The following is a 26,520-nucleotide window of genomic DNA, read 5'->3' on the forward strand; positions in this document are numbered from 1 at the left end:
TACTTTTTTTTGTTAATATTTGTATAGGTTTAATGTTATATTTGTATAAGTGTATGTTTTGGAGTTTAATGTTGTAGATACTGATCTTTTTATAGCAACGTGAATATAATTTCTCCAAAATCAGCCGCACAGAGTTAGGAAATTTTATTTCTTGAGTTAATTTCTTCAAATGAAAAAAGGATACATCAAATTTTATATTCAAAGATTAAATTTCGAGTTCAAATACTTTCTCAGCGAAAAAATCGGAAAATTTTGGACCAAATAATTTTGAATGTTAAGATTCTTTGTACAGTGGGTAATTCAGGTGCGGTGTCCGATCGAAAATAAATGATTTTGTCATTTTTGAATAAGTTATTCCATATGTGAAATTTAAAAATTCGTTGTAATGATTTACAATAAATTGGGATAGTTGGGATGTCATAGAAATGAGAAGTTGGGTATATGGTTTGTTTCTTTTGGTGTTGATCCTATCAAACCAACTTTGGAAAAGGATTATTCACATTACTAGTTACAAACAAGAGTTTTTCATCATTTTGTACTAGGTATTTTAAAGGTGTAAAAACTCGACTGATATATCTAAGTCAAATGCTCATCTTTTCCATCATTTAATTTATCTGAAAGGTATGTTTTCAGAGAAGGATTGATTACTTGTACAGTGCGTATACCAAACTGGTGAATTTCGCTCAAGATTTATTTATTAGTGATTATCTGATAGCTGATTGTTTCTTTGATTGTTTTTTTATATACAAGAATTACAAATTTAGTTACAATAATAAGTCACCTTCATAAATGAGACTTGATGAAGCTCGAAAGAGAAACCGGTTACTTTCTAAAGTCATGAACAAGTTTTACTATGTGTTTTTGTCGTACATTATGGAAATTAACAAAAACTGGACCTATCGTATCTGATGTTATTGACAACATTGCGACAACAAAATTTTGCACGCAGTGCGTAGAGCCACACTGGGCGTTGTCCTTATCTCGCTAATATATATGTATCACTGTATGATGTATGATAAGTTACTGATGTATAAAAAATTTTTACTCTTTATTTTACTACAATTGATTTTTATAATAGTTTTCATTTATCTAATATTTCTTATGTCTTCTAAACTTTGCTATATCTAGAGTATTATAAACTATGTATTTCTTAGTAATGCACAAAATAAAGCGTTCGTTTAAAGAATATATGTGGAGAAAGTCCTGAGGTAAACCTCATTAGAAATGAATGATTAATTCTGTTAACAGTGATTTCAAAAGAAAATGAGCTGGTGTCAAAGCCGCACCCAGAATAGGTAATTCCAAAAAAATTGAGCTCTGATTCAAGAGAATAAAAGAAAACAAATTACCAAATTAAAAACATCTTCAGGATCAATATGGCTTTTTTTTCGGCATCACTGCAGTCTATGATGATTAGTTTCGGGTTTCAATCCAAGTCACAAGTTATTGTTGAAGAATAGAAAAATTCAATTGTTTCTTATTTTGATATCCTTTATACCTTGCAAAGGATTTTAATTTTATCAAAACAAGTTATGATATAAGATGTTTTTGGGAGAATTTGTTTTGAATTTACATTTTCAGGTGTTGATTTTATTTTAATCTACGATTTGTTGAATACCAATCTTATAAACTTAAATATTGGACAACATGAATGTATTTTTTTCAAAACCTTATTATTCTGAAAACATCAATTTGTTACTACATCAAAAATATATTCAGTTAGATTTATTTAAGATGAATGACACATCTACTTGTGAGATTAAGCAAGCATTTACGTCTTGTGAGTATCCGATAAACAATCCTTCTATCTACTTGTTATTGATGAAAGAGTGTTTGACAAAGCCATTACACGGCTAGTCTTCCATCTTATGTATTGAAATTTTAAAACACAATTTCCATGTTGCATTTTAATTAAGGTTCAGTCTGTTCAATTTGATTTCTCATTACGAAGAGTTATAATTTTACTTACTGATTAAAATATTGTTTAACATTGAAATCTGATAGGGTATACATTTCATCAAGTCAAGGTTGGCGAATATATCAATGTCATCAATGTTATAGTAATATTTATTTTCACCTTGTTAGTCAAACAGAGGTGAACCATCGCCGCCAAAGAAACCTAAGAATTCCAAAAAGAGACCCGTTGTCTAGTCTGAACTTGAAGAAACTAAACCACCTTTACCGTTTGAATAGGTTTAATGTTATATTTGTATGAGTGTATGTTTTATGTATTAATGTTGTAGATACTGATCTTTTTAAAGCAACGTGAACATATTATTTCCCAAATCGGATGTTCTATTTTAATACTTTATTTCTTCAAATGCAAAAAAGAAAACATAGAATTTTAATTCCTAGCCAAATTAGATATTCAGTTTGTTGAGTTGAAGAGACTAAATTTTCTATAAATTCGATGCATTCATTTTTGCTTTGATGTTAAGATACTACATGATAGTTACAAAAAATTTTAATTGTTAAATTGATATTCTTTTATCGCAAATACTATTGAAAAGATACTATTTGTCAAAATGAGTCATCGATTTAGAGGTTTTATGAAACTTCATATTATTATATCATTTATTTGCAAAATCAATTTAATGTTAATAATTTTAATGATATGACGTTTATCAAATTTTTGTTTGTCAATTGCATACGAATCTCATTCTGGAAGTGTATTTAATAGTTCTTGAAAATAACTACCCATTCTCAATTCGTTGTAGCACAATTATTTATAAAACCGCTTGGATTCCAATTATTTCAATTATTATATCATAATTTGAATCTTGTACCATTTGACCGATTATCAAATCATGTTCTGGTTTTTTACATTTGAACTGAAACAGGACTACAAACGCCGCATCCCAAATTATTTTTGGAACAATGTTTCAGAATTGAAATAAAATCAAGACAGTCCAAAAAAATGAGTCAATTTTAAGTTCATGACTAGCTTCTATTATTAAGGAAGCTTTATAAATAGAGCATGACTCGTCTAAACATTGGAATAAAAACCCAGCTTTATCTTCACATTTATTTTGTTTTCCGTTGACTAAGATCGTCTTTTACTAGTCTGACACAGCTTTAATTGCACTGGGGTAGATTTCAATTTAGTTTCAGATTGTTCAGTTTTTATTGTTTTTTATAACAAGAGTTATAAATTTCACTTACAGAATCTACGTAGAAATTTTTAATTGTGAACACTAATTAATGAATTAATGCTATATGGAATTTCCAACACCTTAATTGAACGACGCATTATATTTATTTAAGGCTAGGTTCTATCTAAAGCATTTTAAATTATGTGGAAACTTACATTTGGATCATATGTTTTGAGAAATGTTTTTCAATTTTATGCATTTTGATTTATTGTTAAATTTCTCAAATTATTTGAAATTAATATTTATGCTCTCTTTGTTAATTTTCTAAATATCACTCAAGAGGTGTAGATAAAAAGACTACATGTGTTCGAGACTTTAAAAACAGAAATGTTTTGACAATTGATAAAAATTGCATTAATAGTATATGTACAATTAAATAACAACAAGTTCATTAAATTCATTAAATTCATTAAACATTCTTATATTTATATTTCAAATCATTTAATTCATTTACTGATTGATTAATTGAATTGAATGAAAATTCATGAAAATAAGGTAGAATAAAATTCAATATAATCAATATAAATATCCCTTTTTGCGAATTTAAATTAATTTCTGAATTATGGTAGATAAAGTATAAAATTTGTAGATTTATAACGATTGATAACATTTTTATTAGTAGTTGTAAGAATGAATTTAATTTTGTGATAATTGATTTCGAAGTAACTTGAACTAAATTTAAAATTATTGAAATCAAAAATAGTACTAGTATAACTTTACTTTGAATTGGATTATTATCATTCTTTATCTTGAAATTCATGAAAATAATAGTCAATATTTGAAATCCATAATAAATCACCAAATAAATCTTATACTTTACATATTGTTCATTATTATACTTATTTAATTCCTTAATGTATTCAATTTGATCATCTTCATCCATATAACTTGATTGATTAATTATTAATTTATCAAATTTTCTTAACCTACTTTTACTACCTACTTCATCATTGATTGTTCGTGTACTGTCTACGTTTGTAGTTATCTCATCTTCGTCATTCATATTTGATGCATTGTTGAGCTTTGCTCGTTGATTGATTGATCGATTTGGTTGTAAAAATTCAATTTACTGGCAAATTCTTTTATCTTTTTGATCTCATGATATTTATTCGGAGTTTAACAAGTAACTACCAATTGATTTTCAAAAATTTTATATGTTTATGTCAAAGTTTAGTTAAAGAACTTATGAGACCAAATTAAGTCTGATCTCATCATCATGAAACTCGTCCAAGCATACAATGATTAACTCAAAAGCAAAAAGCTTATTTAAATTACGGGAATTATCAACTTAAAAGTTGGATTTACGTTAAACTCTCGTCAATTTCTAATTTCTTTTATAATAGAACATCAGCATCTAATGAAAGTTTACAGTTTAAAACGGGATCACTGATAGAATATTAAAACTTTAAATGTTTGTTTGAATTGCATCAGAATTTGGTTTGAAACCAGTATAAAATTCGAATCATTTCAATTTGTTCATTAATTGCAGATATATTCATTCAACAACAAACGGAAATGTGAGTTTGATCTAGATCTTTAACTTTCTCAATGGACTGGAGTGAATTGACCAACTCTAACTCAAGTGGTTCATTGAGAAAGGTCAGTTAGTTTATGATGAATTCCATTTAGTTTTGTGAAACACTGCCTCAATTAAATGTACAAACGGCTGATTCAATATATGCAAAAAGAACTAAAAAATCAAAAAAATTGTAAAGAATACATATTTAGTCTAAAAAAACCCAAATCTAGATTCATCTTTACTTAATTTGGTAATTGTCTTAAATTTCAAAAATTTTTCCTTCTTCTGTCTTACACATTTTGATCTAAAACAAAAATTCAAAAAAAATAAATAGGGAGGCTAGAATTAACGAAAGATATACAGTGAAATCAACTTGTAATGAAATTGAAAGCAGCTTTTAAATTTCCAAATCGTATCATTTAGTAAAAAAAGTTACGCGTGGTAATTCCAAGTTTTTTATCTCATTCGATTTTTGATAATCCATGGATATTAATTTAGGTATGGGTTGATAATTAAAGAATAGGACCAATATTCTCGTGATGAGAAATACAATATTAATATAATTGAATTTTCTATTATTATTTTTAGATTGTCAAATTAAATCAAAATTAAATCGTGTAGAACTTAGATAATTGACGGATCAATAGGTCTGACTATTTAAAATTTATCAGGTTGTAATTAGAATGATTCAGAATCGTGTTAATAACAACAATATATAATATAATCTTGGCTTAAAATGATTTTTTATTGTCAATGAAAAAATTTAAAATACGTGTTTATATAATTGAAAAAAAAGCTTAAATTGTAATTAACTATTAGATCAATAAAAAGTTGATTTGTAACAAGGTGATATAATAATCAAATAACAATTACTTGAAGATTAAATTGAGTCTAAGATGGTTAAGAGAAACTCACCGAGCTTAAAGCATCTGACTTAACAGCTCAGCTCAACTGTCAAAACATTTAATTTTGTACAATCTCTTGATTTAGACGAAGTTGATATGAAAAGGACAAAAATACAACTTATTCTTTTTATATCTAATAAAAATTTTCAATTTCAAATTTGGTTGTAAATTAAAACTCAGTTAAAATTTTTTTTAATTGGGGAAAATTTTTACTTTTTAAGTACAATTTTTTTTTTAGAATCTGCATTAAAAAATCGTTTAAATTTTCAAGTAGTGCATATTATTATTTACTCTATCAATTAATCACTCGTAAGTGTATACACCACACATTTTATAAAAAAGAACATGTTCATGTTGAACTACCTCTATAACTACACTTCCAATCTTATCAACATATAATATACCTCCTTAATTCTATTGATACTATTAATAATAATAAATTATTATATAACTTATATATATATAGAAAATATTGTTTCTTACTCCTGTTATTTTATTAATTAATTTCTAATTAAGTTTCATTAAAGAATTAATTTAGACGCGAATTATTATTATTTGAATTTTAATACAAAATTAATTATAATATGTCACACAAAATTTATTATATTTATGTATGTAATAGGAATTAACCAACATACACTACTTTACATAAGTTTATTAAAAGTATACAGGAGTAGAATTTCAAATTTTAATAAAGGGTTTTTCTTTTCTTCATTTTTAATTGGANAAATGATTAATCCAATCAACTAACTATTGTGAGATAGTCTTAGAAAGATTTGAATACTAATAGAAATCAATTCAAATATTAATTATATAATTGAATTAAATATATTTGATCTTAGTTTAACAATAACAATCTTATTATTGTTTAATTTTACTAAATATTATTGTTGTCTATTTTGGTTAATTAATATAATTCCTTCACCAATTAAATTTTAATAAAAATATTTTAAGTAATTATACTTTTACTTTTACTTTTTCTTTTTCTTTTTCTTTTTGATTGTTGTTGTTGTTGATTAAATTTCAAATTGGGTTAATAATAATAATAATAATAAAAGTAAACAATAAAAATAATAATTAATTTTCTCTTAACCCAAATTTTATTATATACGTTTTTATTTTATTTTATATTTTATATTCTAATATTAATATTAATATTAATATTAAATTTTTTTTATATTCTATTCAATATAAGTTAAGTTTTTAAATCATCAACAACTTTTTTTTTTGTTGTAAGAAAATCAACAACAACAACATCAACAACACCTTCATTAGTATTAATACCAAAAGAAATAGTATTATATATACTATATTCTATTATATTCATCATCATCATCATTAGTTAATTAATTATTATAACAGATAACATTTATTATTGATACCCTTTTCATTTGTTATATATACAATATTATTATCATACTAATATTAAATTTTTTTTTTTTACAACCAAAGTTTTTTTACAACCAAATTTAACATATACATTTCAAGTTTGTTTTGTTTTAATTCATTTTTATTATAAATTTACCAACTATTAGTTTAAATACTAGTATTATTCATTCGCTTTAATATTCACTTTATAACTTTTTATTGATTAAATACCAAATTACTATTCTTATCAACGAATTTGTTAATTATTATCATACAATTAACCAACTACAGTCATTCTTTAAAATACCATTTATATCTATTTTATTCATTTAATTCAAAGAAATTTTCATTAATTTACAAGTTATTATTCAAAATAAAATTTAATTCATCATAATTTATTAATTTAATTTACTTTAATTTGGATCAATACTAAAGATGTTGTCAAATATTAATTTAAATTTTATTACTGCAATTTATATATTATCTTATATATCATTTATAAATGGTGAATCAATACCAAATCAACATTTAAAACCTTTACAACCTTATTATAAATTTATTGATAAATTAAAAAGAGCTGATGATAATTCAAATAATAATAATAATAATGGTAATGGTAATGGTAATGGTAATGGTAGAGTAGCGAATTTTTTACAAAATTTATTTGGTAATTCTACTACTTCAGAACCAACAACAACAAATGCCATAACTTCATCACCTTTATATGAATCATCAAGTTTATCAAATAGTGAAGAATCATCTACTAGACAGTTATCAAATGATAATAATAATAATAATAATAATAATAATAATAGAGTACAAAATTCAGATATCAATGGATCTACTTCAAATGATAGAATTTTTACTTCGTCAACATCATCAGATATTCCATCTGTAACTATACCAGGATCATCATCATCAGCTAGCAATAATTATAATTTTTTTAATAATGTACCAAGTACAACTACTCAAAGTACTTCTGAACAAGATACAACTACAAGTAATAATTCACCTACACCAGTAAAAAGTTCTTCAGAAGATTCTACACCAAATACTACTTCATCAGAAGCTTCTGCACCAAATACTACTTCAAAAGAAGCTTCTACACCAACTACTACTTCATCAAAAGATTCTACACCAACTACTACTTTATTAAGTAATTCTCAGTATAGAGCTCAACAAGAACCACAACAACAACAATCATCATCTTCACCGGTATCATTTTCAACTAGTGAAGATTCTACAACTAGTGCAACTACTTCACAACAGCAACTGCAGCAACCTACTACCTCATCAAAAAACTCACCATCAACAACAACACCAGTAGAAGATACATCATCAGCAAATCCACCATCAACAACAACACCAGTTGAAGAAACATCATCAACAATTTCTACTTCCACAAATTCACCAAATTCTTCACAAGAACAATCAACTACAGCCACAACTCCAACTACCAGTGCAATCCCAACAACTAGTTCATCAACACCTGCAGATTCAAATGCTCCAAGTGTAGCAAACACAGTAGCATTATCAAATGAAGAACCTAGTACAAATTCTCAAACTACTAGTATTACTTCACAAACTACTACATCTTCATCATCTACAACATCAACTGATGAATCTGTCGATTCTACTACAAATACTACACCAACAACAACTTCATCAACTACAAGCTCATCAAATGAAGATAACACTACTTCAAGTAGTTCTTCAGCAGTAATTGAAAATACTCCATCAGCCGCATCTCCAACAACATCAAACACATCTTTACCAACTACTTCATCCTCATCATTAACTTCATCGAATGATGTCAATAGTGCAAATGTTGTTGGCAGTGCCGATTCAAGTAGTTCTCCAACAACCTTCACCACATCAACCGATGGTCAATCAACTACTCAATCTTCATCATCATCAACTTCAGAAAGTTCCACTTCCTTAGTTGAACCAACAACTTCATCATTAGATTATTCAACAACTTCAAGTTCATCACAATCAACATTACCAAATACTAGTTCCAGTACTGATGAAGTGGTTTCTTCAAATACTCCAGCAAGTTCAAATGTTGAAACTTCATCATCAAGTAGTACATTAGTTGGTGCTTCACAATCTGCTGTTGCTCAATCTGCTGTCGCTCAATCAAGTTTATCATCAGATTCAAGTATAGTTGATACAACAACTAATTCACCAGTTACTTCTTCGAGTCAAGCTACTACAAGCTCACCAACAACTACAGATACAGCTCAATCAAGTTTACAATCAACTTCATCTTCAAATAATGATGTTTCAGGTGTTACTACTAGTAGTGGTACTCAATCAGTAGTAACTTCTTCACCAAGTGATCAAACAACTGTAGAATCGGCATCAGATGTTTTAATAAATCCATCATTATCATCATTTGCATCAAATTTTGTGTCTGGTGGAACTACAACTTCAACTCCAATTGTTAGTGCTTCATCAGGATCATCAATAATTTCCAATGCACAAGTTTCAGGAGTCAATACCGCTAGTTCAATAACTACTTCAGATAGTTTTTCAGATGAAGAAAGTACTACATTACATAATCCATCAGAGACTTCACTTTTAACATCTTCCTCAACAGGTTCATCATCAACCTCAATAATTTCAGAGGTTATTAGTTCATCTACCAATACACCAGCTGGTGTAATTTCATCATCACCATTTTCATCAGGAGAAGTTACGAGTACATTTATAAGTTCAGGTGAATTACAATCACAAACCCTTTCTTTAGAAAGTGGTAATGTTATATCATCACCAACATCTTCATCAATTAGTACAGAAACTCCAGTTGAATCATCTTTTATACCAGGTGTTATACCATCATCTACTCCAGGTATTGTTGAATCCTTTACTCCAGGTATTGAACCATCATCTACTTCAACATTATCAACTCCAGCTTCTGCATTAACTCAAGAATTAGGTTCTGAAACTGGAATTTCAACAGCTTTAACCTCAGCTTCAGAATTACCAATTGCAGAATCAGGTAGTACACAATCATTACCATCAACTGCAAGTTTAGAATCTCCAAGTACGTCATCTTTAGTTACAGAACAACCAATAAGTAGTGGTTCGGAAATTCCTTCAGTAATTACATCAGCTTCATTAAGTTCAGAAAGTGGCATAGAAGGATTGACAAGTGAATTAACTACATCTACTGGAGAAGCATCAATTAGTGAGGCAACTGGACAAGCTAGTACTGAATTAACTTCACCAGCAATTATATCTGAGGGATCATCTACTGTTACCGGTTCACAAGTATCTGGTGCTGAAACTGAAGGATCATCTACTGGTACTGAGTCACAAATATCAGCCATTGAAACTGAGGGATCATCAACTACAGGTGTAATACCAGGTCAATCAACTACTGAAGGATCAATTACTAGTGAAACTCCATTAACTTCCCAAACCACCGATTTGACTGAAGCCTCTGGTGTTACAAGTGAAGGATCGTTGACTTCTGAAGTCACTGGTATTGCAAGTGAAGGTTCATCGATAACTTCTGGAGTTTCTACTACAGCCAATGAAACCCCAGCTGAATCTGAATCTGGTATTTTTGAAACTGAATCATCACAAGCTACTGGAATTGTTGGATCATCAATATCGCAAACTCAAACTGGTGCTTCACCAATCACCACAAACACAGTTGAATCATCATCATCTACTGTTGTAGAAGGTCCAATCATCACCACTTCAACACCAGGATCAAGTATTACCAGTGCAGCACCAATTGAAATTGATTCATCATCAACTGTACCAGGACAAGCAGCTACCAAAACCTCATCAACAAAAAATTGGTTACCATCATCATTAATAATAGCAGAAACTCCAAGCTCAAATCCAGAACAAACCTCAGAAACTGATATTGCTCAAGCTACTTCAACACCATCATCAACTCAAGGATTACCAAGAGCTATTACACCGGCAGATACTAGTGACCCAGGTGCTGAATATTCTGTTATAACTATTGGGTTTAAAGCAGCTTTAAATTATCCATTTGTTGTTAATCATACTATATCATCAGCTCAAATTTTCCAATTTTTACCATCAGTTGTTTCATATCCATTTGGTAATGATAAAGATTTAAATCAAGTATCAGTAAAACAATTGATTCCATACCAAGCATCAAATATTGATTATACAATAACAGTTGCAGAAGTTTATTTCCCATCAGATAGTATAGCACAATTAAGTCAATTAATTACTACTTCTGGTTCACAAATTTATAGAAACCCTGAAAATACTTTAAATACTTTAGCTTCATTAATAGATTCTAGAATTCCATTAACTGGATTGTCAGATTCAAGTCAACAAGTTAGTGGATCATCAACCAATCAATCAAACTCACCAAATTCAAATGGTTCAATGGATGCAAATTATAATAGTCCAACAGTTACAAATAAAGGTAGAGTAGCAGGTCTAACTATTGGAGCAGCTGCTGGTTGTGCAATTTATATGTCTTTGATGATTTTATTATTTAGAAAATTTAGATCTAAAAATTCATTGGAATTACCATCAACTGATTCTGAATCTAATTTTGGTATGAGTTCTGATGAAGAAGGTAGTATGATGACTGATGAAATTTCAAATAATTCTTCTGGGTTTTCAGATATTTTTGATCGAATAAATAATAATCAACAACTAAATCAACCTGTTAATAATAATCATACTCAATTTGTTGATATGGGAAATACTGGATCAACAGAGAATAGAGCATTCTACTGGCCATAAATGTGATGTTATTTCCATTTAAAAGAATTTGAATTTATATATACTTTATTTTTATTTATTTCTTGTTTACATTTAATTAAATTTAGACAATTTAAAAAAAATTTAATTTTTGTTTCATTATATACCCATTCAAAACATTCAATATATATTATTTTTATAAAAACTTTACTACTTACTCTTCCATATACTCTATGATATTGACTGAATATATTTGAATAAATCATTAACTAATACTTCTGCATCTTCATCTAATACTTCAACTAATTCATTAATTAACTCTTGTTTCTTGGTAAGGTTATATGTATTCAAATTATCATTTATTACTTGAATTAAAATTTCATCTTGGATACCTAAATATTCTTCAATTGATTCTATTATCTTTTGTTGTATCTTTTGTTGTATATCAGAAGCGAGATCTTTAATAATGATGGTTGTGGTTGTTTTATTTGACGGTTGTTGATCGGTTTTTGTTTTCTTATATGGTGGTTCTTCTACAACTTCAACAATTTCTGAAACTTCTACTTTAGATTGTTGAGGTTTTGCGTTTTTATTTTCTTCTTCTTCTAATTTTCTATCCTCTTCATCTTTTTGTTCTTCCATAAATTTCCTAACTTGTCTTTGTTTCAAATACTCGTTATAATTTTTTTGATATAAATTATTTGTTTTATCTAATTTTTTCAATATTTCAATTGATTCTAATTTATGGTCTATTATTGAGTTTTCATAATTTTCGAGGTTAATTAATTTTGTAATTAGTTTCAACTTTTCTGCTTCTTCTTTTTGTTTAAAATTTTGTAGTTCCTTCTGATATTCTTGATCTGATGCAATTTGTTGTTTTGAGTTGATAATTTCAGCATATTCTTCATCATTTAATTCTTCATATTGATTTTGAGGAATAACAACATCCTCATATTCATCAACAACTTCTTCTTCTTCTTGAGTTTGCTCATTCGTCTCTTTTAAATTTCGATATAAATCATTTAATTTCTTTTTAATTTTTAATCTTTCTTTTTCATTTTGTTTTTGTCTATTTAATTTTTCAATATTTAACATTTTTGATCTAAATTTTATTATTTCTTTTACTATTTTATCTTTCATCTCTTTGGGGACGTCTATTAAATCGTTGTTGTCTACTCTGTAAGTTGAATACGATTTCATTATTGTGTCTAGGTCTTCCACACCTGATGATTTTGAAGTTGTTGCGAAATTTTTGTTATTGTAACATATTAATTTTATTTGATTTTTGATTTTGTCCTTGTATGATTGAGTAAGTTTTGTTGATTCTATGATTTTGATAGTTGACAAAGTTTGTTTAACTTCTGGACTGAATATGAGTTCAGTTTTAGGTATTATGTGACGTATATCATTTTCATAATTTTCAATAAACCATTTCAAATCTTCCAATTTTGAAAATCTTATAAATACTAGTTTTTGATCTGTAAATTCTGAACTATTTATAGTTGACCATTCAAAACTTCTGGATTTTTCATTCGAGCTGCTTATTAGTTTTAGTAAAATATTTTCAATAACATTGTTTTTTAGGTTGGGAAAATTATTTATTAATATAGTTGATATCTGGTCTTTTAAATTTGTTGGATTAATTGAACTTATATCTATCAGATACTTTGGTTCATCATTTTCATTTATGACTTCCGATACTAACTCTTTTGTACTATTAGATTCATTGGATTTGTTATTAATTTGTTGATTTGACTGTTGAGTTAAAATCTTAGTATTATTGATTTCAATTATATCAGATGCGTCAAATTGTTTGGGCGTTGGTAATTGTAAATTTAAGTGATACAATTCTTTTTGCTCCTCATTTTTATCAATTTCTGTTTTAGTTCCTATACTGCTTTTATCATCTATGTTATTGGATTTTGGTTTCTTGGATAGTAGTGATATTAATTTTGAATTATTTGATGATGGTATTGAATATGGAGTTGTAAATGCTGTATCTCCAGTTGATGGCAATAGACTTGATGTGTTCGATGAACCATAATTGGACATCTTGTATGAAATCTGTCTTGCTTGAACTAAAAAGTATAGTTTGTAGTTTAGAATGGTTCTAAAGTTTCAAAAGTTTCAAAAATTTTAAATAATAACTTTCGTGTAATAAATTTGAAACACTTCTTACATCATCAAACAATACAACTTAACAACATCAACATTACAACTCACATACCATATGTCAGATGATCTAGATATACTACTACCTCATGACTTAGAGTTTGGTCAAGCAGATTTATTTCAAAGTAATGATAATCACGTATCAATAAAGAGTCCAGAATTTAATGCAGAAATTAGAAAAAACCCCAATAATATAGAATTATGGAAAAATTTATTTTCAAACTTTGATGAATTAATAAATGAGAGCATATCACCAGAAGATTCAACAAAAAACTCATTGGATGAAGAAACTAAAACTAAAATCCACAATGCATATAAGACTTTATTATCAAGGTTTCCTTACTTGGAAGAAATTTGGAAAAATTGGACCATTGTAGAATTCAAAATGAATGGTAAAGAAGCTTCAATTGATGTTTTACGATTGGCAGTTGAGAATTTCCCCACTTCAATAGCATTATGGTCTGATTATTTGGCAGCTTTGAAAACTACTGATGTTTATGAAGATATTGAAAAATTTAGATTCATATATAATGAAGCATTAAAGAATAATTCATATCATTTCAATTCAGAAGTCATATGGGATAAAATATTTGAATTTGAATCAGATTTGGCGAAAAAGAAAGAAGATGTAAAATCTACAGCATTATTAGAATTATATTTAAAAGTTATTCATATTCCATTATATCAATACGCAAGATACTATACACAATTTTCGGAAATCAATAAAAACTACGATATAAATTTATTACTACCTCCAGCAGAATTACAGAATTATGCTACGAAATTTGGTAAAACAAAACCAGAAGAATTATCATTAATTGAAAAACATCAAATTATTGATGATTATTTTTCAACTGTTTTCAGTAAGACTCAATTTAAAGTAAGTTCAAATTGGGAGTATGAACAATCTTTACTACATCAAAATTTTGAGATTGATCGAACTGAAATTGATAAAGAATTTAGAATTTGGATTGAATATTTAGATATTGAAATCAGGATATATAAGAATTTACCATCTGGAGAAGAATCTAAAATTCAATTTGATTTAGTTGTAAATTTATTTGAAAGAAGTCTAATCCCAAACTGTTATAATAGTGATCTTTGGTTGAAATATATCAAGTTCATTTACAATTCCAAAACATCAGAAGATGAAAAATTTGAAAAACAACAACAAATATACTTAAGAGCAAATTCAAAATTCATACCACTAGATAATAATATATTAAGAATAATGTACTCCAAATTCTTATTAAGTCATAATAAATACGAACAAGCAAATGAATATTTATTTGATTGGATGAAAGTTTTTAGTGGTATCTCTAAACAATATTATAAATCATCATATTTGGAAATATGTAATGAAATTATATCGAATTGGCAAATTCTTATAACTGAGAACGATTTACAAACTATACTTGAACAAATCATTAACACATATTTTGATATTCGTGAACCTAAAATAAAAAAAGAAAAAAAGGAAAAAGTGGAAATGAAAGAAGAGCAACCAAAAGAAGTACCGTCTGAAAATCATTTGCATTTGTCATTACTGAATGAATTCATAAACTTATTCACAAAATTCCTAATCGATGATTCAATTCCATTAATAGTCAATACTCTACTCAACATATACAAACTTCAAAACCAACCATCAAAAATAAGAAAATTTTTTAATCAAAACCACAATCATAAATCATTAACCAACTCACTACAATTTTGGAAATTCATATTCGAGTACGAAGCACAAGTTCAAAACAACTTGGAAAATTTAAAATCCATTTATCATCTAATAACAACGGAATCAAATCTACCTAAATCTTTCTTGAATATGTTTATTGATTGGTATTACGATATAGTAAGTGCAAATATTATTGAGTTTTTAAAATTAAACAAAAACAAATCTGATGAAACTTTGATTTTAAAAGATTTAAATTTATCAAATTCTGTATACTATAATAAAATAATTAGAAAGAATCAAGAAAAAAATAATTATAAATTAAATCAATCCAAAAAAGCTATAGATGAGGATCCTTATACTAATTTCATATCTAAACAAGTAGGTCATCCTGGTGTATTTGTTGATCAAACTCCTGAAATAACTAATAAATTCATGAATGAAGGTAATTGGATTGATTTAACTCAAAAAAATATACAAATACCTCCATACCCTACATATAAAGGGGTTGAAAAAGCACAAGCTCCAATAAAATATCAAAATGATTAAATTATATATTTGAATTAAATTGAATACTAATTTTAAATACAAGGAATTTATATATATAATTCTATAATTCATCAGTTTGACGACCAATCACCATTAAATCATCTCTAAATACTGCTTTACCATTACATCTATTATCACCATATACTTCAATAATTTGTAATTTAGAACATTTTTCACTAATTAAAGATAATATTTCATTATCAACACTACGAACAAATGAACAATCTAAATATGTTAGTAAAGGTAAATGAATTTCTTGATAATATTTCAATTGGTCTTCTTGTGATCCTCCATTTTCTGTTCTTTCTCTTAACGATTTTTTAAATTGATGATGATCATTTGTGAATATTTGTGATAAAAATTCATTTGTTATTCGATCTAATGAGTTGATACTTAATTCAACTAATGTATGACATGAATGACTTAATAATGCAAATAGTGCTTCATCTCCTAAATCTGAACATTTCATCAAATTGACTTCTAATAATCCACCCGCATTTACTTTGGAATAATTACTAAATGCTTCTGCAAATCCTTCATTTGTAACTTGATCTAAATTTTTCATTGATAATTGTGTTAAATTTGAACAATATTTTGCTACACCTTCTAATAGAAAGTTATCAGTTAATGCTGAACAGCCATCAACATTTAATGAAATTAATGAATCACCTGTTTTGGCTAACAAGTCTATAAGAATTTCATCAGTTACTATATCTTCATTTGTAGGATATGAAATTTCTAGATGAGTCAATTTGTTTTTGGAAATATATGAGCTTATTTCTTGATAAGAATCTGAACTAGTCAACCCATCCAATCTTGATAATTTCAAAGAAGTTAAATCTTTCCCACAATTTATTAAAAGACTAATCAAAGAATCATTACCAAATCTATGAGTATTTCTAACTTCAAATTTTTGTAATTTACCTTTCATTTGTTTGAAATATGCTTGCCACATTTTATCACTAATTAAGAAAGGACCATTTAATGATAAAGTATGTAAATGATTTAAATTTGTCGCAAAATATTCTAAATTATCATTATGTAATTGACCACACATGAATAAAGTCAATGATTCTAAATTTGGACAAAATGACGCTATCTTGTTTAATGAATCTGAGTCAACATTTGAACAGTCCCAGAATGATAATTGTTTTAAATCCGGTGATAAAAATAATGATATTGTTTTATCATTTAATGATCTATTCTTAGATAAAATTGCTGATATTTTATTTAAATTAAATTGTCCAATATCTCCCAATACATCAACATCTTCAATATTTTGAGTGATTTTTTTAATACAAACATCTTGTAATTTTGGGATTTTAACAGTTGATTTATTTAATAATGCTTGAGCAACTCTTTTTCTTTTCTTTCTTGCATTCATTTGATTGGCTTTGGCTTTTCTTTCTCTTGACTTTAGAATTTTATTACATGGATCACATAAATATCCCGATTTTTCATTTATATATCTTGAAAATACTGATAACTCAAATTCTTTACCACAATCAACACAAGTATCTAAATCTCCAAATTTTTTCATATCTGCATCACCTAAATCATCTTCATCTTCGTCACTATATAAATCATTATCACTATTTTCATCACTACTATCACTTGAACTATCATCTGGTTGACCACTTTTTTTTCTTTTACCTCTTACACTGTTTTTCATTGCTGCTTTTAATTTTCTCTTGGCAGCTTTTCTCATTAGTATTATTTCTTCATCTTCTTCTTCCTCATCATCTCCGTCTTTTGTGGAAGTGCCATTATTTGATAAAGTATTATCTGTTGATCTATTAGGCGTTATTGAATTGCCGCGTTGTGAAGTTCTTCTTGATAAAGCAGGACTATTATTTCTTGATGATACGTTTGAATTATTATTTGAAGTTCCTTGAGATGCTAAATCCCCAATCTCATTAGGTTCGGGAGTTTCATTTAAACTATTATCCCCCGTTGAATTTGTTGCTGCTGCTTCTCTTTCACGTCTTTGTCTAAACGCGTCAGTGATACCTTCACTTTTTAAAAATTCAGTTAATGCAGAACTTGGTCCTTTAACCCCTGTAGATGAGTTTCTATTTCTGTTTCTTCTAGCCATTTATTAGTAATATAGTATACAGATGAAAAATTGTTGGAGTTGGTCGTAAAAAAAAACACAACTGATGATTTGATGATTTACAATAAGATTCTAAAAAGTTGCAGCAATGTTTTAGATTATTGTGCTACACAAAGAAATTAAATTATATACATATTTAGTAGCTACCAAATTACAACTCTGCTACCAAATAATCTTGTTAGAAAAAAATTGCCATTATAAAAATAAAGGTTAATTAATTTGTATGAAAAGTAAATTAAAGACAGAGAAAGAATTAAAAGAAACAAACTTGATTTCAAAAATATTAATTTTAATCTTTTAATATCAAATTTGAAATCACCATAGTATTGCATTGAGTCATCGACCTGTCCACTTACCATGCAAATCATTTTTAAAGATTTCAAGAAAAATACTATACCAATTGAGGTTGAATTATCAGATACTGTATGTATAATAGAACAATTGAAATTTATCTCGAAATAATTAATACTAAAGAAATTGATACTAACTTATACTTATTAAAGGTATTATCAGCTAAAGAAAAATTAAGTAAAGAAAAAGATTGTGAGCCATCACAAATTAAATTAGTTTATTCAGGAAAAGTATTACAAGATGATAAAAAATTAGAAGAATTTAAAATTAAAGAAGGAGCTTCAATAATATATATGATTTCTCAATCAAAAAAATCTTCTACACCAATTTCAAATTCTGAAACCCCTTCAAATACTACTCCACAACCAAGTTCATCAACAACAACAACCGAAAATAAACCAGCTATTGAAGAAACCAAGACAGAATCTACTTCATCAACTAATACAAATGCTACTCCTTCAACAAATCAAGATCTTACATCTACATCTACATCATCAGAACAACCAACTAATGCATCAAATGAATCAACATTTGCAGTTGGAAGTGAAAGAGAAGCAACAATAACAAATATAATGGAAATGGGTTATGAAAGACCACAAGTTGAAGCTGCTTTAAGAGCTGCTTTTAATAATCCTCATAGAGCTGTTGAATATTTAATAACTGGAATTCCTGAATCTTTACAACGTCCTGAACCACCAATTGCTTCAACTAGATCTACAAGTGGTGCAAATACTACAGGTCCTTTAGCTGAATCAACTACTGGTGATATATCTCAACAAAATACAACTCAAGGAGAAGGAGAAGATGAAGATGATGATATGGATGATAGTAATACTGGAGAAAATTTATTTGAACAAGCAGCAGCAGCAGCAGCTCAAGAAGGTAGAGGTGGAAGTGGTGGTGCAACAGGTTCAGGAGGAAATACAAGTGGAGGATTATCACATCAAAGTGGTGGATCAGCATTAGGAGGAGATGATCAACAAATGCAATTATTAAGAGCAGCATTACAATCAAATCCAGAATTAATTCAACCATTATTAGAACAATTAGCTGCAACAAATCCACAAATTGCAAATTTAATACAGGAAGATCCTGATGCTTTTATTAGAACAATTTTAGGAGCTTCAGGAGATGATTTAGGCTTTGAAATTGAAGGTGAAGAAGGTCAACATGATTTAGCTCAAGGTGGTGGTGGTGGTGAAGGTTCTGATCCAGAAGGAACTATAAGAATAGCATTATCTGAACAAGATCAAAATGCTATAGATAGATTATGTGAATTAGGATTTGAAAGAGATTTAGTTATACAAGTTTACCTAGCTTGTGATAAAAATGAAGAAGTTACTGCTGATATATTATTTAGGGATAATATGTAAGTAAGTAAAGATTGGTGGAAAAAAGTAGTATAATACACAAATGTATAAGTAGAAATGATGGAATCAAAGAAGTGAAAATTTAGTATCTGTCTATTTTTTTTTTGAAAATTAAATAAATAACTCTATACATGTCTCTCTATCATATATCTACTTCATATAAAGAAGTAATTGTTCTATATCCATTTTTTTCTTCAATAGGTATTGGAGCATTACCTGGTCTAATAACAATATAACTTTGCATACCAGCTTTTATAGCAGCTTTAACTTCATTTATATTATCACTTAAAAATAATACTGATTGTGATTGATCTAATTTATTAATTTCTCTTAAAATTTTAGTATAAGAAGTATATTCATTTTTATAACCTGCAGTAGTTATATCAAAATAACCTGATAAATATTTATTTAAATTTGTTGATTTACCATTAACATCAACATGACCAAATAATAATTTTTGAGCATTTATACTACCTGATGAATATAAATAAATTTTCTTTGTTGTTGAAGGAAATTTTTCAATAAATTCTATAGAATCTTTATATATTGGAGATTTTAATTCACCAGATTTATAACCTTGATCCCATATAAGACCTTGTAAAGATTTTAAAACAGGATCTTTTATATCATTATCTACTAAATTTTTTAAATAATTATAAATTGTTGTTTCTGATATTGTTATATTTGATGGTAAATTTTCTAATACATTAATAATTGGATCTTTATCAGATATTGAATTTAATGGATAATTATATTTTTCAAGTATTGTAGGTAATTTATTAATAAAATATGGAAATAATTTATCTTTTACAAAAGTAATTGGACATATTGTTCCCTCTATATCTAATATTATAGTATCTATTTTAGATTGATTTTTTAAATCTGAATGAATTGAGTCCAACTTTTTGATTGGTGATGTTGTCATTAATTTTAATTGGTTTGTTGTAGGTAAAACTTTAAAATTTTGGTTGTAAAAAAGTAATATTTGATTTAATAGTAATATATGCTTATGATAATTTATTTTTCAGACACTGTTTTGTAATTTTCTTAATAGCATTTTTTTTTCGATTAAGAAATTGTGTTTCAAACGAGTTCATGAGTTTTCATCAAATTTCAAAAAACACATGCTATTTTTAACTTAGAGTGTAAATTCAAATTGAATACAAGCTTTTTAATTTGAACCTTGAATGTAGTCAATTACTTTTCTTGAAATTAAAAATGAAGACAATAACTTTAAATATTATAAAATAATGAAACGTTTACAACTTTATATTACTAAGTAGAGGTAAGTATACAGAAGTTCTACCGTGGTTGAAATATAGTATAGCCTTGAACTAAACTACTAGTGCTCTCATTAGATTGAAGCAATTTATTAACTATGTTTCAACCATGAGACTTGTTCATTTTTTCATTTTATTGGTTATTAATATTAAAAATTATAGACCATAAATCGTAAATAATATAAAACAAATTAAAATCTTCTATTATTAAAATTTATCTAAGAAGTCCAAAAAAAAAAAAAAAAAATCACTTGACATTTTCTTAGTGAAGCTTTTGAAAAAAATGACATAAAACTATAATTTAATTATTTCAAATTAACAACGAAAGGGCTTAAAAAGAGTATACAGTTCTCATATTGGTATTGTTTTAAATTATTATACTGTAGTTAATACTTATAATTTTATTCCTTTTTACTGGTTGTTTGTTAACTTATAAAAAGGTTATGAGATTTAAACATATTTGTAAATATTTGTTCAATATAAAAGAAATTACCTCTTAAGATAATTCATAATAACCCCAATAAAATGACTAAGAATTTGGTAGCACTTATCTACTATTATTAAGATAAATTTAAATTCTATCAGATTAAATAAATAACTACTTAGAAAATATATAATAAAAGCAATTAATAAATTATCATTTATTATTTTCAAACTGAGTTTTCATCAAAACTATATTATACGACAAGATCAGTATATATATCTATATCTATTTATTAATTATTATTAAAGACAATTTTATTATTCAAACAATTATTCCAACAACTACTATATTATACAATTCTATGCATTTTAAGGTATTATTATATTGATTCTATACATATAAGAAAAAATATAAAAATTCAAAAAAAATGGCAAGAAGAAAACCATTATTTGAAGAAGACAAAGATTATATAAATGAAGATCATATAAGTGATTTTGCTAAAGCATTGATATGGCAAGATTATGATACTGATATAAATACAACTCCTCCTACACCAAAAAATGAACCTATAGATTTAAATGATGATGATGATATAAGTTCTACATCATCACTGAGAACTGAAGAAATTGATCAAGATGAAAGTTATATGTCTGATAGTAATTATAATACTAGGAAATTATTAAATGAAGGTGCTGAATTAGGTATAACACCAACTACAAAACCTGATATGATTACTTCAAAAAGTGATTGGTTTCCTATAAATAATGAAAATATTAAAAAGAAGACAAAATCAAATGTTAAAAATAAAAATAAACAAACTCATAAACCTTCAACTTTTAAAATACTACAAAATGAATTTAGAAATAGTGCAAGTTATACACTACTACGATGGCCAATATTAATATTTGTATTTATTTGGATTGCAATATTGGGATTTTTATATTTTATTGTAAGAGTTTATGTTGCATTAAGTGAATATTTTTTTACATGGACTGGAGAAAGAAAGAAATTAAGAGATAAATTAAGAAATTCTACAAGTTATGAAGAATGGATTAAAAATGCTAAAGAATTAGATAAATATTTACATTTAGATAAATGGTCAGAGAATCCAAAATTTTCATATTATGACTATAAGACTGTGAGGCTAACATTAATCAAATTAAAAAAGGCAAGAACAGAAAATAAAATATCAGAATTATTAATACTTTTACAAGGTTGTTTAAAAAGAAATTTCGCAGGTATTGAAAATCGTCAATTATATTCTCATAGATATTATGGTACAAAAAATTTAGTTCAAGAATATAATGAAGAAGTTGTCCTTTGTATTGATAAAATCTTAAATACTAATGATTTAAATATTGAAGTTAAATGGAAATTTTTTAAAATTGTTTCTAAAAATTATGGTAAATCAGCACTTTGTTTAAGTGGTGGAGCATGTTTTGCATATACTCATTTTGGAGTTGCTAAAGCCTTATTAGATAATGATTTATTACCAAATATTGTATCTGGAACTTCAGGTGGTGGATTAATTGCAGCTTTAGTATGTACAAGAACAAATGAAGAATTACATAAATTATTAGTTCCTGAATTAGCAAGAAAGATTACTGCATGCGAAGACCCTTGGTATGTATGGATCCCTAGATTTATTAAGACTGGTGCAAGATTTGATGCTGTTGCATGGGCAAGAAAATCAAATTTTTTTACAAGAGGATCAACTACTTTTGAAGAAGCTTTTGAAAGAACTGGTAGAAAATTAAATATAAGTACTGTACCAGCAGATCCTCATTCACCAGTTATATTATGTAATGATATTACTTCACCACATTGTATCATTTGGTCAACTTTATTAGCATCTTCAGCAGTTCCAGGTATATTAAATCCAGTAGTATTAATGATGAAAAATCCTGAAACTGGTCAACTGGTTCCTTTTTCATTAGGTAGTAAATGGAGAGATGGATCATTAAGAACAGATATACCAATTGATGCATTAAATACTTATTATCATGTCAATTTCACTATTGTATCACAAGTCAATCCTCATATTTCATTATTCTTTTTTGCACCAAAGGGAACAGTTGGAAGACCAGTATCCATGTCTAAACGTAAAACCACACGAGAAAAATTTGCATCATTTAGAGGTGGATTTATAGCAACTGCATTAGAACAATTATTTAGATTAGAAATTAAAAAATGGTTACAAATTGTAAAATCATTAGATCTTTTACCTAATGTTTTACAACAAGATTGGTCTAATATATGGTTACAAAATTTTACAGGATCTATAACCATTTGGCCAAGAAATAAATTAAAAGATTTTTGGTATATCTTATCTGATCCATCTGAAAAACAATTAGAAGAAATTATATTAAAAGGTGAAAGATCAATGTATCCTAAATTATTATTTATTAAAAATAGAATTTCAATTGAAAGATCAATAGCAAAAGGAAGACAAATCACTACCAACAAAATGAAAGAAGGTAAAATGAATGTAGCCCTCGGATCAGATGATGAAGATGAAAACTATGAACCAAGTGATTATGATTTCACAAAATTTAAAAAATCTATCGGATTAACTTCAAAAGAATTAGAAGATCAATATATAGCTTCTTTAGATGAAGCTGATGATGATGAACTAGATGATTTTTATGGTGATGATGAAGATGGATTAGAAAGTGATATTTATGATTCTGATGTTGCTTATAATAATGGTAATTCTCCAAGAAATTCAAGGGAAAAATTGAAACTTAGACGAAATACAATTTTTTAAAATAAATACTTTTTGATAAAGATTTTATAAAGATAATAAACGAATATTTAGACAATTTTTTTTGAGAATTTACAAATATTTTATCAGTCTAGTTTTATTTCTACCAGTAATCTCTTTTTATCTTTTTTTCATATAGTCTACTCATCAGTTTCTGATTGTTTCTTATACATTTTTTTGATTCTTGCATCAAATTTCCCAATATCACCCAATTCACCATTCTCAGACTCTTGAATCTTTTCAATAATTTCAGCTAGGTAAAAAGTACACAATTCAAAAGATTTTGTTAGAAAAATTTGTTTTTGTTCTAATGTGAAAGGAGAAAGTACCCAAGAACTCATTGTTTCTTTATTAGAGTTTTGAGGTTTTGGACCAATAGCTAGACCTAATTTTAAAATTTTATAATTTTGACTTGTAGTAAATTTTTGTAGATTTTTTAATCCATTATGTGATTCATTTTTTTTAAGATTAGATAATTTAACATTTGGAAGGTTTGATTCAAAATCATCATATAGTACTATTATTAAGCAACCAAAAGGTAGGTTTTCATCTTTGAACAACCTTTCCATCGCCTTACTACTTTCATTCATGTACGTATTTGATTTAACAAAATAAATAGATTTATTTGAATTTGATGTTATGGAATAAGTCAGTTTTGTATGTAGTTGTTTTACATTTTGTGATGAGTCAATTAGAGGTTTAAGCATTATGTGACCTGTTGAGTGTCTGTTTTGAGGACCAGGGTTGCCTATTGAGAATAGTATTAGTGGTGGAGACATCTATATGAGTTGGATACTTGTAGTTTATTGTATTTTTTATTATTGTTGCAAAAAGTTTAATTATATAATTATGTAAATTGAAAGTAAACGCAAAAATATGTGTTACTTTTTTTTTCGAGATTTCGAACCATTTTCAAATAATATTCAACACTTCAGTTGATAAGTTTACTTATTTGTCATATAATATGACTGATGAGAATGAATACATTGGGACGATAATTAAAGAATCAAATGGCGGTCTAATTGAGCAAAATGTAAATGATCAAGAAATCAATGATCAATCAAATCCAGAAAATAATTCACTACATAATACCAACAAAGAGTCAAAAATAGAAGAAACTGAAATCGAAAACCCTCAAATTGATTCATCTGCAAAAGAAACAGAAGAAGAAGAAGAAGAAGAAGATTTCGACGACGACTTTGATGATTTCGAAGAAGCAAAACCATCGACAACAAATAATCAAGATAATCACAACCAAAAAGAAGAAGACGATTTTGAAGAGTTTGACGAATTCAACGAGTTTGAATCACAACCAACCACCACAAATAACATAGCAATTCCAGACTCTTCATTCCATAACAAAATAGAATTTGAAAAATCTTTAGCAAAATTAATGTCAAAATTATTCATATCATCATCATCAACAACAATAATAAATGAAAAATTAACAACAGATTCTTTACTAAATGAAAGATCTCAAACTATATATAATCAAATATCAAAATTACCATATTTACAACCATCAAATTGGATAAAACTGGATATAAGACATAATTTATTAATAAAATTAGGTATACCTATAAATTTAGATGAATTGAAACCTGTAACACCAAATGCTTCCACAACATCAACCACAAAACCACCCCTGAGTTCATCTTCATACTTGCAACCACCAACAAACCAACACCAAAGAAAAAAATCCATATCAGAACATGATTTAATTTGGACTGTTCCTATACCGAATTTAGAAGATTTACAAATATCTATTGATGAAAAAACAAAATTAATAAAAGACACCAAGAAACTTATATCAAAATACGAAATAAATCTTTTAGAAAATTCAACTTATGAATATTTAATTTCAATTAAAAATGAAATAAAATTAAATGAAAAACTCGAGCAATTTAAAAATATAAAAATTGAATTAATAAAATTAAATTCTATATGGTTAAATCAATTATCTGAATTACGAAAAGATTATGAAATTTATGAAACTTATATACAAAGTTGTATTGGATATTCTCAAAAATTAAGACGTGAAGAAATTTTAGAAAATTTGAAAAAATTAAATAAAAATAAAAAAATTAACAATAAGAGAAAGTAACTCTTTAAAACACTTTAACGTCATTGTCATTATACATATATTATATTATATAGTAATACATATTTTATTT

At 26.9% G+C, this 26,520-nt stretch overlaps 10 protein-coding genes across 10 annotated transcripts; 5 read left to right on the forward strand and 5 right to left on the reverse strand. All coding sequences in view use genetic code 12, as the record gives it.

The window, feature by feature from the left end:
* Positions 1-3,561: 3,561 nt before the first annotated feature.
* On the reverse strand, positions 3,562-4,155 carry KGF54_004528 (uncharacterized protein; the record flags this gene model as incomplete). Its single annotated transcript, XM_051765236.1, has 1 exon — positions 3,562-4,155. The coding sequence occupies one exon, from the start codon at positions 4,153-4,155 to the stop codon at positions 3,562-3,564; it is 594 nt and encodes a 197-aa protein (XP_051618570.1).
* Positions 4,156-7,379: 3,224 nt separating this feature from the next.
* On the forward strand, positions 7,380-11,693 carry MSB2 (Msb2p; the record flags this gene model as incomplete). The annotated part of the gene is made up of 1 exon (XM_051765237.1): positions 7,380-11,693. One exon carries the CDS (start codon positions 7,380-7,382, stop codon positions 11,691-11,693), a length of 4,314 nt encoding a protein of 1,437 aa, XP_051618571.1.
* A 189-nt stretch (positions 11,694-11,882) lies between these two features.
* KGF54_004530 (uncharacterized protein) lies at positions 11,883-13,703 on the reverse strand (the record flags this gene model as incomplete). The annotated part of the gene is made up of 1 exon (XM_051765239.1): positions 11,883-13,703. The coding sequence occupies one exon, from the start codon at positions 13,701-13,703 to the stop codon at positions 11,883-11,885; it is 1,821 nt and encodes a 606-aa protein (XP_051618572.1).
* A 178-nt stretch (positions 13,704-13,881) lies between these two features.
* On the forward strand, positions 13,882-16,044 carry PRP39 (Prp39p; the record flags this gene model as incomplete). Its single annotated transcript, XM_051765240.1, has 1 exon — positions 13,882-16,044. The coding sequence occupies one exon, from the start codon at positions 13,882-13,884 to the stop codon at positions 16,042-16,044; it is 2,163 nt and encodes a 720-aa protein (XP_051618573.1).
* Positions 16,045-16,105: 61 nt separating this feature from the next.
* RAD7 (UV-damaged DNA-binding protein) lies at positions 16,106-18,139 on the reverse strand (the record flags this gene model as incomplete). Its single annotated transcript, XM_051765241.1, has 1 exon — positions 16,106-18,139. The coding sequence occupies one exon, from the start codon at positions 18,137-18,139 to the stop codon at positions 16,106-16,108; it is 2,034 nt and encodes a 677-aa protein (XP_051618574.1).
* Positions 18,140-18,514: 375 nt separating this feature from the next.
* RAD23 (Rad23p) lies at positions 18,515-19,881 on the forward strand (the record flags this gene model as incomplete). The annotated part of the gene is made up of 2 exons (XM_051765242.1): positions 18,515-18,580; positions 18,661-19,881. 2 exons carry the CDS (start codon positions 18,515-18,517, stop codon positions 19,879-19,881), a joined length of 1,287 nt encoding a protein of 428 aa, XP_051618575.1.
* A 139-nt stretch (positions 19,882-20,020) lies between these two features.
* Positions 20,021-20,803, reverse strand: KGF54_004534 (putative acireductone synthase; the record flags this gene model as incomplete). The annotated part of the gene is made up of 1 exon (XM_051765243.1): positions 20,021-20,803. One exon carries the CDS (start codon positions 20,801-20,803, stop codon positions 20,021-20,023), a length of 783 nt encoding a protein of 260 aa, XP_051618576.1.
* Positions 20,804-22,009: 1,206 nt separating this feature from the next.
* Positions 22,010-24,349, forward strand: KGF54_004535 (uncharacterized protein; the record flags this gene model as incomplete). Its single annotated transcript, XM_051765244.1, has 1 exon — positions 22,010-24,349. The coding sequence occupies one exon, from the start codon at positions 22,010-22,012 to the stop codon at positions 24,347-24,349; it is 2,340 nt and encodes a 779-aa protein (XP_051618577.1).
* Positions 24,350-24,486: 137 nt separating this feature from the next.
* On the reverse strand, positions 24,487-25,125 carry KGF54_004536 (uncharacterized protein; the record flags this gene model as incomplete). The annotated part of the gene is made up of 1 exon (XM_051765245.1): positions 24,487-25,125. The coding sequence occupies one exon, from the start codon at positions 25,123-25,125 to the stop codon at positions 24,487-24,489; it is 639 nt and encodes a 212-aa protein (XP_051618578.1).
* A 185-nt stretch (positions 25,126-25,310) lies between these two features.
* Positions 25,311-26,450, forward strand: KGF54_004537 (uncharacterized protein; the record flags this gene model as incomplete). Its single annotated transcript, XM_051765246.1, has 1 exon — positions 25,311-26,450. One exon carries the CDS (start codon positions 25,311-25,313, stop codon positions 26,448-26,450), a length of 1,140 nt encoding a protein of 379 aa, XP_051618579.1.
* Between the last annotated feature and the right edge of the window lie 70 nt (positions 26,451-26,520).

Source organism: Candida jiufengensis, assembly GCF_024610255.1.
Source record: "Candida jiufengensis strain CBS 10846 chromosome Unknown scaffold1, whole genome shotgun sequence".
Lineage (NCBI taxonomy): Eukaryota > Fungi > Ascomycota > Pichiomycetes > Serinales > Debaryomycetaceae > Lodderomyces > Lodderomyces jiufengensis.